This window comes from Chiloscyllium punctatum, chromosome 3 (genome assembly GCF_047496795.1).
Source record: "Chiloscyllium punctatum isolate Juve2018m chromosome 3, sChiPun1.3, whole genome shotgun sequence".
Lineage (NCBI taxonomy): Eukaryota > Metazoa > Chordata > Chondrichthyes > Orectolobiformes > Hemiscylliidae > Chiloscyllium > Chiloscyllium punctatum.
The window spans coordinates 97,032,638-97,050,391 of record NC_092741.1 but is presented as its reverse complement, the minus strand read 5'-3'; the positions used below and the strand labels follow the sequence as shown (position 1 = coordinate 97,050,391).

The following is a 17,754-nucleotide window of genomic DNA, read 5'->3' as shown; positions in this document are numbered from 1 at the left end:
CCCTTTAAATGTTTAAAAAGGCTGCTTGGGACAAATGCGCACGGTCTCTTCCATTGTGCACACATATGGACTTCCTAAACGTGAGATAAATTGGTGCTCTCAGCCTCGACCAGAAAACAAGGTAAGCTAGTTTTTTTTTAGCAAGTATTACAGAAATAGACATCCTTATGAGGTGGGAAGAAAGGAGCAATTAGAAAATACAGTGACAGCAAGCACACAACAAAAAGGGTGCTGTCCAAGCCACAATGGAACTCCACTTGCAGGAACCAGAGTCATATGAGTAAATAGAGACAGTGAAATAAGGCTGCAGTGGCAGAAAAACACCCATAGGAGTCTGTGGGAGTAACTGCAGTTGGAGATTTAACACAATGGCAGGAAGAATTCTTCCTGAGTGATGTGATTATCAACAGCAAGATTTTGATTTCCTGGAGGGGACAGACCCTTGGGATGAGTTCTGGTATTCGGAGATTAAAGTAAATGGGAGAAAAACTGGTTCAAATTGGATATCAGTGTAGATGTTGATCCTTTCAGATGTTACAGAGGTTGAGAACAGAAATTCTCAAACCTTTAAAATTTTACGGCTCAAAAATTACTAATATCAGAATAGTAGCCAAGATGCATGGCATACTGAGACCTTCAAAACTAGTTCAAGATCATTGAAGCTTCAGACAAGCTGGATAGTGTCACGCCCACACAAACAGAAGCCAACAGTATGCAACAAATCTTTTTAATTGTGAATACAGAACTTCAATGTATATTTGGCGTGTTCAGAGAAAAACTTAAATCCTCAGTAAAGGCCCAACAATTCTAACAACTTCAATTAACTAATTAAGAAGAAGCTATTCAGTGATAAAGAGATATTTTATTCAAAAACAGAATGTATTAATATCCAAAATGGAGAAACTATTGATTTGCATTGATATCAGCAGAAGACTTCAAGCAGATAGATAGGATAGTAAAGCTGCGATTTGGTATGCTTTCCTTTATGGGTCAGTATATTGAGTACAAGAATTGGGAGGTTGTATTGTGGCTGTACAAGACATTAGTTAGGCCACTTTTGGAATACTGCACACATTTCTGGTCTCCCTGCTATCGAAATGAAGTTGTGAAACTTGAAAGGGTTCGAAAAAGATGTAAAAAGGATGTTGCAAGGGTTAGAGGTTTTGAGCTATAGGGAGATACAGAATGGAGTGGGGCTATTTGTCCTGGAGTGCCGGAGGCTGAGGGGTGACCTTACAGAGGTTTATAAAATCATGAGGGTAAATACGTAATGTCTTTTCCCTGGGATGGGGGAGTCCAGAACTACAGGGCATAGGTTTAAGGTGAAAGGGGAAATATATAAAAAGGACCTAAGGGGCAATGTTTTCACTCAGAGGGTAGTGTATGTATGGAATGAGCTGCCAGAGGAAGTGGAGGAGGCTGGTACAATTACAACATTTAAAAGGCATCTGAATGAGTATATATGAATAGGAAGGGTTTAGAGGGATATGAGCCAAATGCTCAAAAATGGGATTAGGTGTATAAAGGATACCTGGACGGCATGGGCAAGTTGGACTGAAGGGTCTGTTTCCGTGCTGTATATTTCTATGATTCCAGTGAGCCATGGAATCACAACAGAGATTTTTCAGCTGACCAGATCAGGTTATTGAACTCATGGAGAGATAGATGGCCTTCACCAAGCTTAAAGCTGTAGAAAGGAATTAACTTGAACAATTCAGAACTCAAGAGTTATAGAGATACAGCGTGGAAACAGACCCTTCGGTCCAACCCGTTCATGCCGACCAGATATCCCAACCCAATCTAGTCCCACCTGCCAGCACCTGGCCCCTCCAAACCCTTCCTATTCATATACCCATCCAAATGCCTTCTAAATGTTGCAATTGTACCAGCCTCCACCACATCCGGCAGTTCATTCGATACACGTACCACCCTCTGCGTGAAAAAGTTGCCCCTTAGGTCCCTTTTATATCCTTCCCCTCTCACCCTAAACCTATGCCCTCTAGTTCTGGATTCCCCAACCCCAGGGAAAAGACTTTGTTTTTTTATCCGATCCATGTCCCTCATAATTTTGTAAACCTCTATAAGGTCATCCCCTCAGCCTCCTACACTCCAAGGAAAACAGCCCCAGCCTGTTCAGCCTCTCCCTGTAGCTCAAATCCTCCAACCCTAGCAACATCCTTGTAAATCTTTGCTGAACCTTTTCAAGTTTCACAACATCTTTCCGATAGGAAGGAGACCAGAATTGCGTGCAATATTCCAACAGTGGCCTAACCAATGTCCTACACAGTCGCAACATGACCTCCCAACACCTATACTCAGTACTCTAACCAATAAAAGAAAGCATACCAAACGCCTTCTTCACTATCCTATCTACCTGCGACTCCACTTTCAAGGAGCTATGAACCTGCACTCCAAGGTCTCTTTGTTCAGCAACACTCCCTAGGACCTTACCATTAAGTGTATAAGTCCTGCTAAGATTTGCTTTCCCAAAATGCAGCACCTCGCATTTATCCGAATTAAACTCCATCTGCCACTTCTCAGCCCATTGGCCCATCTGATCCAGATCCTGTTGTAATCTGAGGTAACCCTCTTCGCTGTCCACTACACCTCCAATTCTGGTGTCATCTGCAAACTTACTAACTGTACCTCTTATGCTCATATCCAAATCATTTATGTAAATGACAAAAAGTAGAGGGCCCAGCACCGATCCTTGTGGCACTCCACTGGTCACAGGCCTCCAGTCTGAAAAACAACCCTCCACCACCACCTTCTACCTTTGAGCCAGTTCTGTACCCAAATGGCTAGTTCTCCCTTCATTCTGTGAGATCTAACCTTGCTAACCAGTCTCCCATGGGGAACCATGTCGAACGCCTTACTGAAGTCCAGATAGATCACATCTACCGCTCTGCCCTCATCAATCCTCTTTGTTACTTCTTCAAAAACCTCAATCAAGTTTGTGAGACATGATTTCCCACGCACAAAGCCATGTTGACTATCCCTATTTAGTCCGTGCCTTTCCAAATACATGTACACCCTGTCCCTCAGGACTCAATAAGAATTATCACAGTCCAATGATCTCAATGAGAATACTGAAATAATAGTCCAACCAAACAGCAAAATCAAGCATTGCAGGCTGAAAATGAGGCGCTTGCAGAAAATTTGCAAAAACCTTTCACAGAGTCAACTAATGTTCTCACCACTGTGACACAGAAAAGATGTTTTGATGGAAGAAAAGCCTCTTTGTTTAGAAATTATCAGAATTCAAGATCACAATGAATATCTGACTGAAGGAAACACTCTGCTTCAATTAATGAAAGACTTCAAATTAAACACTAGAGAGAGAGAACAAGAATCGTTGGTCCCTTATTAATGATATTCCTTCACATAATATAACCATTCAAGTCCTAGAATCTTCTCCTATGAACCAGCTTTCCCTTGATTGGTATTCACCACTGCTATAGCCAATGATTTGGTGAGCAGCCATCATTAAAAGCTGTCATTCTATTCCAGCAATGCGTTGGCCAACCAAGTAAAGAACATGAAAGCACATATATCCTGCACATCCTCCAAAGGAACCAAAAACACCATTAGAAATTGGTCCCTCATGTACACAAGACTAAGTAGGATCATTATGAGGGGTTGGGGTTGACAGCAGGCAAAGAAGAGTAAAAATGTTAAATGTTCATGGTTAATTGTTAATGGAAAAAAAGGGATGCTGTGAAATATCTTGGGGAATAATGTAATGTAAAGAGAATTGTACCTTTACTCTCAGTATGGCTACTGAGCATGTGAAACGTGATCCATGTCATAGTCACATTCGATCAGATGGATCTAAAGGCTGAATCTGTAAGCCTCCAAGTAAAAGGTCGTCTCTTAACATCCTCTGTGCAGTTATGTTCATTAAACATTGTTACGTTCACACAACAGCGTGGACATCACATTATTACAATCTACAATCCTACTTTAAGGATCACAAAAATATAACATTCTTTCTTGAAGAGCAGCAAACTTCATGCACATTAGGGTTGTGTATGTATAGCATGTAAAGCAGATGTGCTAATGTGACTTTTACTAACTACATGATGGATAAACGATTTTTAAAAATAGGAATCTTCACTGAGCCACTACTTCTCCTAACTGTTACCAATTGCAACCAGAATCCCATCATTAAGACAAATGTACTTCAAAAGGTTGCAAACAGCTGGGTGACTTTAGCCTTAAATGGGTAAGTGCAAATTAAGCATTTATTGAATTCCTAAAAGCCATCCACCCATAGAAAAAGAAATGCCTTTTCATTCAATGACAATTTGATTGATCACCGCTCATCACTGGTACACCATCTAAACTATCTATAATTTTAAACATTGAATTAAATTGCCATCTAGCCATTGATTCATTAGAAAGTCCTAATATTGCACATCTTTCCTCGTAGTTGTTACTTTCCACCAGATGAATCTATATTGCACATTCTTTTGTTTTATTGTGTTTTTCTATAATGACAGCCTAAACCAGACACAGTGTACCAACTGTAGTTTATCTGCTTGCTGAACAAATCTATCACTTTTCTTGCACTCTATGCCTCTATTTATAAAATTTGTAATGCCATTGGTGTTTTATGTCTTTATCTGCCTGCATTAACACTTCATGTTAAAGGAAATCACACTTAAAACCTAGGAAAAACAGTTTATCCACATAAACTAACAAGTGTCGGGAAATGACCAAACTCAATAAGACAGAATCAAATCATCAGCCCTTGACATTCAATGGTATTTCCCATCAATGAACTGCCCAACCCTCAACATTCTTGGGCTTATCATTGGCCAGGAATCGGACTACTTAGCTGCATAAGTATAGTGACTACCAGAAAAGGTAGAGGCTAGGAAGCCTGGAGAAAAGTAAATCAACTTTTGACTCCCTACCATTTACAAGGCACAAGTCAGGAGCATGATGAAATACTCCCCACATTCCTAAATTAATGCAGCTCCAACAACACTCAAGAAGCTGACACTACCGAAGAGAAAGCAGCCTCCTGGTTTGGCACCACATTCACAAACATTCACTCCCTAGACAGAGGGTGGTGGTGGAAGGTTGTTTTTCAGACTGGAGACCTGTGACCAGTGGAGTGCCACAAGGATCGGTGCTGGGCCCTCTACTTTTTGTCATTTAAAAAAATGATTTGGATGCGAGCACAAGAGGTACAGTTAGTAAGTTTGCAGATGACACCAAAATTGGAGGTGTAGTGGTCAGCGAAGAGGGTTACCTCAGATTACAACAGGATCTGGACCAGATGGACCAATGGGCTGAGAAGTGGCAGATGGAGTTTAATTCAGATAAATGTGAGGTGCTGCATTTTGGGAAAGCAAATCTTAGCAGGACTTATACACTTAATGGTAAGGCCTTAGGGAGTGTTGCTGAACAAAGAGACCTTGGAGTGCAGGTTCATAGCTCCTTGAAAGTGGAGTCACAGGTAGATAGGATATTGAAGGAGGAGTTTGGTATGATTTCCGTTATTGGTCAGAGTATTGAGTACAGGAGTTGGGAGGTCATGTTGCAGCTGTATAGGACATTGATTAGGCCACTGTTGGAATATTGCGTGCAATTCTGGTCTCCTTCCTATCGGAAAGATGTTGTGAAACTTGAAACGATTCAGAAGAGATTTACAAGGATGTTGCCAGGGTTGGAGGATCTGAGCTACAGGGGCTGAATAGGCTGGGGCTGTTTTCCCTGGAGTGTCGGAGGCTGAGGGGTGACCTTATAGAGGTTTACAAAATTATGAGGGGCATGGATAGAATAAATAGGCAAAGTCTTTTCCATGGGGTCGGGGAGTCCAGAACTAGAGGGCATAGGTTTAGCGTGAGAGGGGAAAGATGTAAAAGAGACCTAAGGGGCAACTTTTTCACGCAGAGGGTGGTAGGTGTATGGAATGAGCTGCCAGAGGATGTGGTGGAGGCTGGTACAATTGCAACATTTAAGAGACATTTGGATGGGTATATGAATAGGAAGGGTTTGGAGGGATATGGGCCGGGTTTGGCAGGTGGGACTAGATTGGGTTGGGATATCTGGTCGGCATGGGCATTTGGACCGAAGGGTCTGCTTCCATGTTGTACATCTCTATGACTCTATCTACCAGATGCACTACCAAAATTCCCCAAGGCTTCTTCAAGAATGCCTTCCCGAATCACAAACACAACAGAGCCACAAGAACATCACTGCATGCAATTTTTCCTCGAACACATGAACCGTCTTGATTCGAAATTTGCCACTATTCTCTCTGTTGCTGGGTCAATATTTGAGAACATCCCTCCCTAACAGCATTGTAGACAGCACATCTACCTTCACTAAATTAACTGCAGTTCAAGACGACAACTCAATATGACCTTTACAAGAGCCATTAGGAACTAGCAATATTGCTTGGCCTTGATTAGAGTGGTGCTGGATTTGCACAGCAGGTCAGGCAGCATCCGAGGAGCAGCACCACTCTAATCTAGACTCTGATCTCCAGCATCTGCAGTCCTCACTTTCGCCCAATATTGCTTGGCCATCCAGTGATGTCCACAGGCCATGAATGAACAAAATAAACTTCATTTTGACTGTGGCACTTCAATTCTAAGATGAGTCTCAATGCCTTAGAAATTGCCACAAAATTATTTCATGAGTTGTTAAGGGTCTTCGAAGAGTAATGAAATGTATAATTGTGAAATCTGATGTTACAGAACTACAAATATTAATGCTTAATGTAAATATGCCTCATGATATCTGTCAGTATCCATACGTAAAAATAGCCAAGACTGAAGTCCTTGCCAATCTGAAGGAATTGTTTATAGAAATAATTAGCTCAGGAAAAGACCTAATCTAAAATCATATTTGGTGCAGACGAGTAATATCACCTTCATCAGGACACAAAGCATTCTTCACTTTCAAATAAAAAGGACGTGCCACACTGATGGGTTTAATTATTACTTTGTAAACCATCCACACCTGATTTGAGTTTATTTTAAAATACGTACCAGCTATTATCAACAAAACTTGGATAATCTCATGTGATATCAACATGTTTGCTGTCAGCAGCCTCTAACCAAATCCAACACTGTTTATTTCACTTAAACTGATCACCTATTAGAAATAGCAACTGTCAGGTACTGGTGATAAGAGTTGAGAATGAACGTTTAGCTTCTCTGTTCGATGCAACTCATTTGCACCCATTCCACAAATCACTCATCCCTGAAGTATCCTTTATATACATTTTGCTGATCACGATCAGCACCACACAATGATATTTTCAGCTCAGAATGAATCCCAGACTATGACTGTGTCAGAGCAGCTGCACTTCAAAGGCAGGAAGGGATAAAGACATTTGGCGGTGTATTACTTCAAAATATAGTCACCAACTATTTAGAATCCCAGAAAAAAAAAACACTCATTTTTACAGCTCAATAACAAACTCCGTACTGTAAATTACTTCTCGGCATTTACTGGAGAAAAGGAAAAGCAGATTACTTTGTCCCAAAACGCCCATGCTGTGCTCAGCATGATGTGTTATTTGAAATGTTGCATCTAATAAACCAGATTTCAGATATTCAAAAAGAATTATTCACTTCAATCATGTTGAAAATGAGATTGAGATTTTTTGAAACCTTTCAATCTACAGATTGTTTAAATAATAATGCTCTGTTTTTGTCCGTGTTAAAGTCATGTGCAACTTTATCATGACTTCATTTATTTCTTCAGCATTTGTGACCTTTAACCTAGCTCTTACTCATCTATTAACAACATCTCGAGGTAGTGAGCAAGCTTTCAAATTTACAACCTGTTATTGTACTAGTTCACAAACACTTCCAGTAACTAAGTTATAAATGTCAATGAGCATTAATTATGTGAACACAGTATTTAGCTCATGGAATGTGGAGCTTTGGCCAAGTTGGCTTGAAATGAATGGACATCACGGCAGGAAGTTTTAAAGCTTAGATGCACTTTGTTAACAAAAGATCCTTTTAATGCTGAAGTTATTTGTGATCAGTCAATTTGCATTAGTTGCTGATGATCCACAGCTCATACAGTTTCACTGACTGCAAGATGTTAATTCCTTTACTCTTGATTTAATGTACAGAACTTACAATTATCTTTCATGAAATTATATTATTCATTTCAAATTAATGTAAAAATAATTAAATGCTGGTCGGGAGCCTCTTCCACTTGGAACACATAAAGGGAAGTCAGGAACAAGGTCCTACCATTACTGTTAATGCTAAGATAATGATAGGGAGAGTGCACTAAGATTTTCAACAATCACTCTTGGCATAATTTCATTGTATCACGCCTTAAATTTGTAAAATTCTTTAATGTCAGAATAAAATTTTCCAATGTAGAATTGCAAAATTCTGCTCTTTCAGTGCTATTGCCATATGCCTTCAATCGTACACAGCATATTTCTAATGATATATATGGAATATTTTGATTTGATAGCCTATTTTTTTGGAACTGAACAATTTTGTCAAATCATAAAATATGTTGCAAACTCTACCTTCGATATCATGATGATTCACTTCATGCCAATGTACCTTACTGACTACATGATTTACACTTGGTTGAATGTTCAACATGCATACTTGATTTTGAAGACCTTCTACGTTCCAATCCAAACAATACATTGGACAAAGTAAGGCAATAAACTGTGATAGAATAAAATAAAACAAAAGATTAAAGCTACAGAAAGTTGTGTACTGCAACTTCCCAGTCTACTTGTAATAATGTTAGTGATTGTACTATCCTGATCTAGTCCCACTACTCTCAACAGTACAGATTACCGAATTACAGATTATGACTAATTATTAGTTTACCTCCGTTAGATTCAGAATAAAAAGATCCATCAAACAGGTTTCTATAATAAACAACAGATTATAAAACAAGTCTTTTGAGAAAAAATTGCAAAGCCGATGTAATAGTTTGACATTTGTAATTATAAGTATTTACCTTTCTCAATAAGCCAATACACAAGTGCACTCACAAACCCACATATGCCGCAGTAAAAGGAAAAGTAAAGGACCCTAGGAAAAGAACATTTGCCAGGTTTTGGAGAATAAAATAGGATTTGCAAAATTTCAGCTTGGCACCCTCATTCGTATGGATGGGTGTCACTGCATGAATCTCCTCAGAAGTAGCACATTTCAGAGATGTGTTCTTCCAGAAGACATTTAGTGAGCATATCTGTTTTGTTTCTTCAGTTCTCACACCAGATCTTCAAAATGATTTCTTAGAAGGATGTCACAGTTTGAGTTGGGGATCTTGTGCCTTCACAGGCTACACCTAACTGAACTTCAAAATAACTTCAAATATCTACAACTCCTGACAGGCATAAAGGCAGACATGAGATTTACAAAAAGACCAAGCAACTTCACAATCAATGAACATTGACTTGAAATTCAAGACATATGATGCCCAGTACGTGGTTTAAAAAAGGGTGAACCAAGTGCCTTTAAAAAAGTAGGTGCTTAGTGCTTCAAATAGATCAATTTTCACAATCTGTTGCACAACAGTCCTCTAAACATATTAGCAATGTTACAAATCACACAACACCAGGCTATAATCAAATGATTTATCCAGAAGCCCTAGCTTCCGGAATGCCGCTGCTTTATATGTCTTCTGGTGCTGCTTCACAACCACCTGAGGGAGCAGCATTCCAAAAGCTAGTGCTTTCGGATAAACCTGGTCTACTACAGCCTGGCATTGCGTGAGTTTAAATTTTGCCTACCCCAGTCCAACACTGGCCTCTCCACATCATATTAGCAATGGCACAACCTTCAAGCAAGACAGTGATCTGTATCTCATCCAGTGTGCTTACATTACAGTGAGCAGCCCCTCACCCCTCTGCCCATTCTAATTGCATATAATTAATTAGTCTCCCACTCAATTGTAACCAACCGTAATCTCTCCCATTCCACTTTAATAAACCTGGAATTATGATCAATATTGCTATACACCAACAATTTCCTTTCTATAGAATCTTTAATGTAGAAAAATAAACAATGCTTCACAAAGATGTAACCAGAAATAAATCAATGTCAACTCAAAGGACAGGAAATTAAGGGGGTGACAAAAGCTTAAATACAGAAAATATTTTAAAGAGGAACTCAAAGGAGGATAAAGAAGTGGAGGTAATGGTGGAAATTTGGTGCAAACCTTTCCTCCGTTAAAGCTCATTTACATCGAATTTTGCATCTAATAGGTGAGCAGACATGCGTCATTTTAAGAAATACAACACCAACATCTTATTAGTTACAATATACAAAATGATATCAGCAGTAGCACTGAATTATAATCAATTCAGTTTATATTTACCAAGGTCTGACTGTACTCACCAAAGCTCAGCTGGCGGCTTTCACAGTACTCTGCATATTGGGATGAATCCATCATTCGAGTTTGGCGCTCAGCTCTCTGGGACACAAAACAAAATGGCTGCATTATTTTGAAGCTGGATGAAAAATTGTTACTGAGGGTAAAAATGTTAAAGAATCATAAATTATTTTCAAAATAATTATTCGAACAAAAATAAAAACATGCTTACTTCTGAAATAACCACATGCAAAAGGTTTTGAGAGATTTTAAATTTGTGGCAGAAACACATTGTAATATTGGTAGACAGCAAGAATAGTAGATGCTGGAAGTCAGAGTCGATAGATGTGAAGCTTGAAGATCACAGCAGGTCAGACAGTATCCGAGGGACAGGAAAGTCAATGCTTCAGCCTGAAATCCTTCATCAGGACTGTGGAGGAGGGAAGGAGCCCAGAAGTATATAGAGAGAGGTGGGGTGGGACTGGGGGAAAGGTAGGTGGGATGTTGATAGCTGGATGCAGGTAGGGGATTATTGTGATTGGTCAGTGGGAAGGATGGAGAGGATAGGTGAGTAGGAAGATAGACAGGTCAGGGAGGCAAGGTGGTGGGGTGGGGCTAGACATGGGATAAGGCTGGGGGAGGAGGGACTTTGAAGCTGGTGAAGTCAATGTTGAAGATTGGGCTATAACTAACTCAACCTTCCGGTTGCCATACACTAATTCTCCCTCCATCTCCCCCAGAAACATGTTCATCTTTGGCCTCCTCCACTGTCAGAGTGAGGTCAAATGGAAACTGGAGGAACAATGTTAGCACTGCTGCCTCACAGTGCCAGGGACCTGGGTTCGATTCCCGCCTCAGTCAAGTGTCTGCGTGGGTTTCCTCCAGGTGCTTCAGTTTCCTCCCACAATCCAAAGATGTGCAGGTCAGCTGAATTAGCCACGTTAAATTGCCCATAGTGTGAGGTGCATTAGTCAGGGGTAAATATAGGATAGGGGAATGGGTCTGGGTGGATTATTCTTCGGAGGGTTGGTGTGGACTTGTTGGGCCGAAGGGCCTATTTCCACACTGTAGGGAATCTAATCTAATATCTTATATTTCACCTGGGAAGCTTACAGCCCAAAGTCTTCTAAAATGAATCAGAATGTACATTAAGAATGAAGTTCTAGGTTTTTCAGGCATGGCCTGAGATACTCCATTCATCAATATATTTGGACAAGTTTCGAGTACAATTGCTATCAGCCCATAGTAGCAAGGTATCAAAGACAAATGATAGGAAGAGGGGCAACAATGACAAGTTTTAACATAATTTATATATGTTTATTGATCACCAAGATGGAGAGAGGGAAAGACGGAGAGAGTGTACCTGGAGACAGACAGACAGATAGAGCAAGAACAAGGTACAGAAGGGGGGAGAGAGGAGAGAGAGCAAGACAGTGAGAGAGAGCGAGAAAATGAACCTGGAGAAAAGAAAAGAGAGAGAACTTGGAAACAGAGAGGGAAGGAATAATCTGGAGACAGAGAGAATCTGAGAAGAGCAGGACCAAAATGAACAGAGTGAAACAAACTGGAGAAAGAGCAGGAACGTTATGGAGAAAACAGAAACAACTTGAACAAAACAGGAAAGCAAGAATGATCTGAACTGAGCAGTAACAACCTGGAGAGAGAGCAGGAACAGCCTAGCGAGAACAGGTTCAGGATGGAGAGAGCAAGAGCCTGGGCAGAACAGGAATTTGGACAGAGGAACCACACTAGGTTTTCTCAAGTCTCCTGAGACCTTCTTATCCTCTTTAGCATAGGTAAGGTCCCAGGAGACTGGAGAAAACCTTGTGTGGTTCCTCTGTCCAAATTCCTGTTGCCCAAATAATCTCTCCAACATTGTTCTGTACAGGGCAAACGTGGAACTGGCCAAAAAGTTGCAGTGAAAAGTCATGTGAAAGTGTGTGCGCACGCTATTTGGAAACTTACCCCACAAAAGTAACTGCAGCAGCCTTGTTGCTGGTTTCCAGTCAGGCGGGGTTGGGGCGGCATCAGACAGGGTTGGTGGTGGGGGGGCAGTGTCAGATGGGATTGGGGGTGGGGGGGGCGGTGTCAGACGGGGCTGGGGGTGGGAGTGTTGCACGGGGTGTGGAGTCAGATGGGGTGGGGGGGCCGCGAGTGTTGCACGGGGCGGTATCAGACAGGGTGGGGGTGTTGCACGGGGTGGGGTGGGGGGAGAACAGTGTCAGATGGGGTTGGGGGCGGGGTCTCCTGTGCTGTCATGCTGCCTTACCTCCTGAACAGTGAGCAGACTTTAAAATCTCCGAGCCCCAGAGAAAAGGCATTAATTCGATTAACCGAATAATCGATTATCCGAACGAAATAGTGCCCGCCCATCACGTTCGGATAATCAAGGTTCCCCTGTACATATGCAAAACGCCTTGGGATTCTCCTTAATCCTATTTGCCAAGGACATTTTGTGGCCTTTTGTAGCCCTCCTAATTTCTTATTTAAATTCTTTTTTGTTTCCTTTATACCCCTCATTGGGCTTATTTCATTTCAATTTCCTAAACCTTACATATGTTTCTTTTTCCTTTTTGACTAAACTTTCATTATCTCGTCATCCAAGGTTCCCGAATCTTGCCATCCTTACCTTACATCCTCACAGGAACTTGCTGGTCCAAACTCTGATCAACTGGCCTTTAAAAGATTCTCACGTCAGATATAGATTTACCCTCAAACAGCGAGCCTTAATTTAACTTCTCCAGTCCCTACTTAATAATTTTGCAATTAGCCTTCCCCAATTCAGCACTTTCACTTGAGGACTAGTCTTATCTCTCTCCATAACTACTTTAAAACTTACTGAATTATGATCACTGATCCCAAAATACTCCTCCACTATAACTTTGATCACCTGGCCAGGCTCATTCTCCAATACAAGGTCCATTATGGCCCCAGCCCCACTTGGACTTTCCTTTTTTTAAGAAACCCTCCAGGATTCACCTAACAACTTCCGCCCCAGCTAAGCCCTTGGCATTAGGGAATCCCAGTCAATATTGGGGCAGTTAAAATCAACCACTACAACAACCCTGTTATTTTTACGTCTTTCCCTGATCTGCTTACATATCTGTTCCTCTGTCTCCCACTGGTTAGCATCAGACCTACAGTATAATCCCAGCAAAGTGTCTGCACTTTTCCTATTCTTAAGTCATACTCATATGGCCTCACTGGATGAGCCTTCCAAGGTGTTCTCTCTCAGTACAGCTGCGATATTCTCTTTAATGCATAATGCAACTTCCCTATCACTCTATCTCACATGAAACATCCAAACCCTGGAAGGTTGAGCTGCCAGACTTGCCCTTCTCTCAACCATGTTTCTGTAATGGCTACAACATCGTAACTCCATGTACCAATCTATGCTCTAAGCTCTTCTACTCTACTTGTTGTACTCAAATACACCTCAGATGCCAGCCCTGTTGAGTTCGTTAACCTGTCCTGCCTGTTCTTCCTACCAGACTTAGTTGATTTAGCTCTTCTCCTCTCTTATGTAACTGCACACGCTGTCCCACTGCTTTAGTTCCCACCCTACTGGCACTCTAAATTAAGTCCTCCCGAGTGGCACTAGCAAACCTCCCAGTAAAGATATTGGTGCAATTTGTCCTTCTTCTACAGGTACCACCTAAAGTGGAGATTCCAATGCTCGAGATATCTGAAACCCCTCCCTGCTACACCAGTTCTTTAACCATGCATTCATTTGTATGATCTTGCTATCTCTGGCCTCATTACCACATAGTATAGGGAATAATCCTACTGGATTGTTTACTGATGCTATTCATGCAGGAGTCTCTCAGAATACCATATTCCAGTTACAACACTGATCCCCAATAGGGTTTTCTCAAATTGTAGAGGATGAGCTGCATAAAGTCTCGATGAGTAGGTTGTACCTGCAACTGAATTCCAAATAATATCCAATAAACCCAGGAATGAGACTTTCAGGAAAGAAACCTTAGTAATTGGTACAGCAAATCAGGACAGACTAATACACTTAATGGTAAATCCTGGGGAGTACTGCCAAAGATTCCTTGGGGTACAGGTTTATAGTTCCTTGAAAGTGGAAATGCGGGTAGACAGGATAGTGAAGGCTGCATTTGGTACATTTGCCTTTATTGGTCAGTGCATTGAGTATAGGAGTTGGGAGGTCATGTTGCAACAGGATATTGGTTCAGACATTTCTGGAATACTGCATTCAATTTTGGCCTCCCGCCATAGGAAAGATGTTGTGAAAACAGAAAGGCTTCAGAAAAGATTTACACGGATATTGCCAAGAGTGGTGGACTTGGGTTATTGGGAGATGCTAAATAGGCTGGGGCTATTTTCCCAGGAGAGTTGGAGGCTCGGGTGACCTTATAGAAGTTTACAAATTCATGAGGGGCATGGATAGGGTGCCCAAGGTCTTTTCCTAAATAGATGGCACAGGTTTAAGGTGAGAGGGGAAAGATTTAAAAGGGACCTACGGAGCAATCTTTTCATGCAGAGATTGGTGAGTATATGGAATGAACTGCCAGAGGATGTGGTGGAGGCTGGTACAATTACAACATTTAAAAGGGATCTGGATGGGTATATAGGTAGGAAGGGTTTAGAGGAATATAGGCCAAATGCTGGCAAATGGGACTAGATTAATTTAGTATATTTGGTTGACATGGACTACTTGGACCAAAGAGTCTGTTTCTGTGTTGTACAGCTCTATGACTCTAAATACCACCACTGCTGAATAATATTCAGGAATTTAGAAGTAACATATGGGATCGGAATGAACAAACCAAGCAGCGGGTGGAATGGTGGCACAGTGGTTAGCACTGCTGCCTCACAGTGCCAGAGATCTGGGTTCAATTCCTGCCTCAGGCAACTGTCTGTGTGGAGTTTGCACATTCTCCCCGTGTCAGCGTGGGTTTCCTCCAGGTGCTCCGGTTTCCTCCCGCAGTCCAAAGATGCGGTCAGGTGAATTGGCCATGCTAAATTGCCCATAGTGTTAGATGAAGGGGTAAATGTAGGGGAATGGGTCTGGGAGGCTTGCTCTTCGGCGGGTCGGTGTGGACTTGTTGGGTCGATGGGCCTGTTTCCACACTGTAAGTAATCTAATCTAAAAGCTGTGTAGCTTCTTAATGAATTAGACTGAAGGATTGTGGAATTAATAGCACAAAGGCAGAGGAGAAATATAAATTAGTAAATCCTAGAACTCCTTCCATAACAGCACCTGAGGTGTGTCTATACTATAAGAACGAAAATGGCTCAAGAAAGTGTTCATTACCTTTTCAAAAGGCAATTAAGCATGGGCAATAAATACAGGTCTTGCCAGTGATGATTACATCCCAAAATAAACATACCTTGGGAAGTAGAGGAGAGGTACAGGCAAAAAAGCAAAATACAGAAGTTTAAATATAGCTTATGAACATAAAGGTTAGAGTGTTCAAGATTTCCCTACCATTCTAAGTTGGGGGAGTGGAAGAGAAGGTACAACAGAGTATTAAAAGCACATAAATTGTGCTTTTCTACATGGGGTTGAAGAAACAAAGGGAAATTACACAAGGCTAAAGAGACCTAGGTAATTGGTGCAAATCACAATGAGGCACATATAACCAGCCAAATGCTGTTCCCCTGGCTGCTCACACCTGCAGATCTCCTTTCACAGAATCATAGCCATAGAGTTCTACAGCACGGAACAGATACTTCGGTCCAACTTGTCCATGCCGACCAGATATCCTAAATTAAGCAAGTCCCATGTGCCAGCATTTGACCCATATCCCTCAAAACCCTTCCTATTCATGTATCCATCCAGATGCCTTTTAAATGTTGTAATTGTACCAGTCTCCACCACTTCCTCTGGCAGCTCATTCCATACCCGTACCACCCTCTGCATGAAAATGTTGCCCCTTAGGTTCCTTTTAAATCTTTTCCCTCTCATCATAAACCTACACCCTCTACATAAAAACAATGAACAAAGAAAATTACAGCTCAGGAACAGGCCCTTTGGCCCCCCAAACCTGCAATGATCTATATCCTCTATCTAAACCTGTCACCTATTTTCTAAGGATCTGTATCCCCCTGCTCCTTGCCTATTCATGTATCTGTCTAGGTACATCTTAAATGACAATATCGTGCCTGTCTCTATGAACTCTGCTGGTATCACCTCACATTCCAGGCATCAACCACCTGCCAGGCGTAAAGAAGCTTCCAAGCATATCTCCCTTAAACTTCTCCCCTCTTATCTTGAACTCATGATCCCTTGTAATTGAGTCCCCCACTCTGGGACAAAACATCATCGTATCCATCCTATCTATAGCTCTCATGATTTTGTAGCCCTCAATCAGGTCCCCCCTCGAACACCATCTTTCTAATGAAAATAATCCGAATCTACTCAACCTCTCTTCATAGTGAGCATCCTCCATACCAGACAACATCCTGGTGAACCTCCTCTGCACCCAGTATGCAGTATTCCAAATGTGGCCGAACCAAAGTCTTTTCAACTGTGACATGACCTGCCAACTCTTGTACTCAATACTCCGTCCGATGAAGGAAAGTATGCCATATGCCATCTTGACCACTGTCGACCTACGTTGCCACCTTCAGGGTACAATAGATCTGAACACCCAGATCTCTCTGTACATCAATTTTCTCCAGGGCTTTTCCATTTACAGTATTCTTCACTCTTGATATTCATTTTCCAAAATGCATCACCTCACATTTGCCCGGATTGAACTCCATCTGCCATTTCTCTGCCCAACTCTCCAATTCATCTATATTCTGCTGCATTCTATGACAGTCCCCTTCACTATCTGCTACACCACCAATCTTACTGTCATCTGCAAACTTGCTCATCAAACCATCTATACCTTCCTCCAGATCATTTATATGTATCACAAACAACAGTGGCCTAACAGAAATCTCTGTGGAACACCACTGGTCATAGTTCTCCATTTTGAGAAACTCCCTTCCACTACTACTGTCTGTGTCCCACTGCCCAGCCAGTTCTCTATCCATCTTGCCAGTACACCCTGGATCCCACACTATTTCACTTTCTCCATTTGCCTACCATGGGGAACCTTAGCCAACACCTCACTGAAGTCCATGCATATGACATCAACAGTCTTTCCCTCATCAATCAGCTTTGTCACGTCCTCAAAGAATTCTATTAAGTTGTTAAGACATGACCTTCCCTGCATAAAACCATGTTGCCTATCACTGATAAGCCCATTTTCTTCCAAATGTAAACAGATCCGATCCTTCAGAATCTTCTCCAGCAGACAACATTAGCAATTCTCCAATCCTCTGGGACCTCACCCATGTTCAAGGATGCTGGAAAGATATCTGCTAAAGGCCCGATCTATCTCTTCTCCCATTTCCCTCAATAATCTGGGATAGATCCCATCCAGAACTGGGGATTGTCCACAT

General features: G+C 41.5%; 1 protein-coding gene across 5 annotated transcripts in view; it reads right to left on the bottom strand.

The window, feature by feature from the left end:
• The window catches only part of supt3h (SPT3 homolog, SAGA and STAGA complex component), a 425,992-nt gene that overhangs the window by 94,492 nt on the left and 313,746 nt on the right, over positions 1-17,754 (bottom strand). For all 5 annotated transcript variants that reach the window (XM_072557090.1, XM_072557098.1, XM_072557063.1 and 2 more), the window contains one exon: positions 10,356-10,431. In XM_072557090.1, the coding sequence (XP_072413191.1) occupies positions 10,356-10,431 (76 nt within the window). The remainder of the gene's footprint in view (positions 1-10,355; positions 10,432-17,754) is intronic.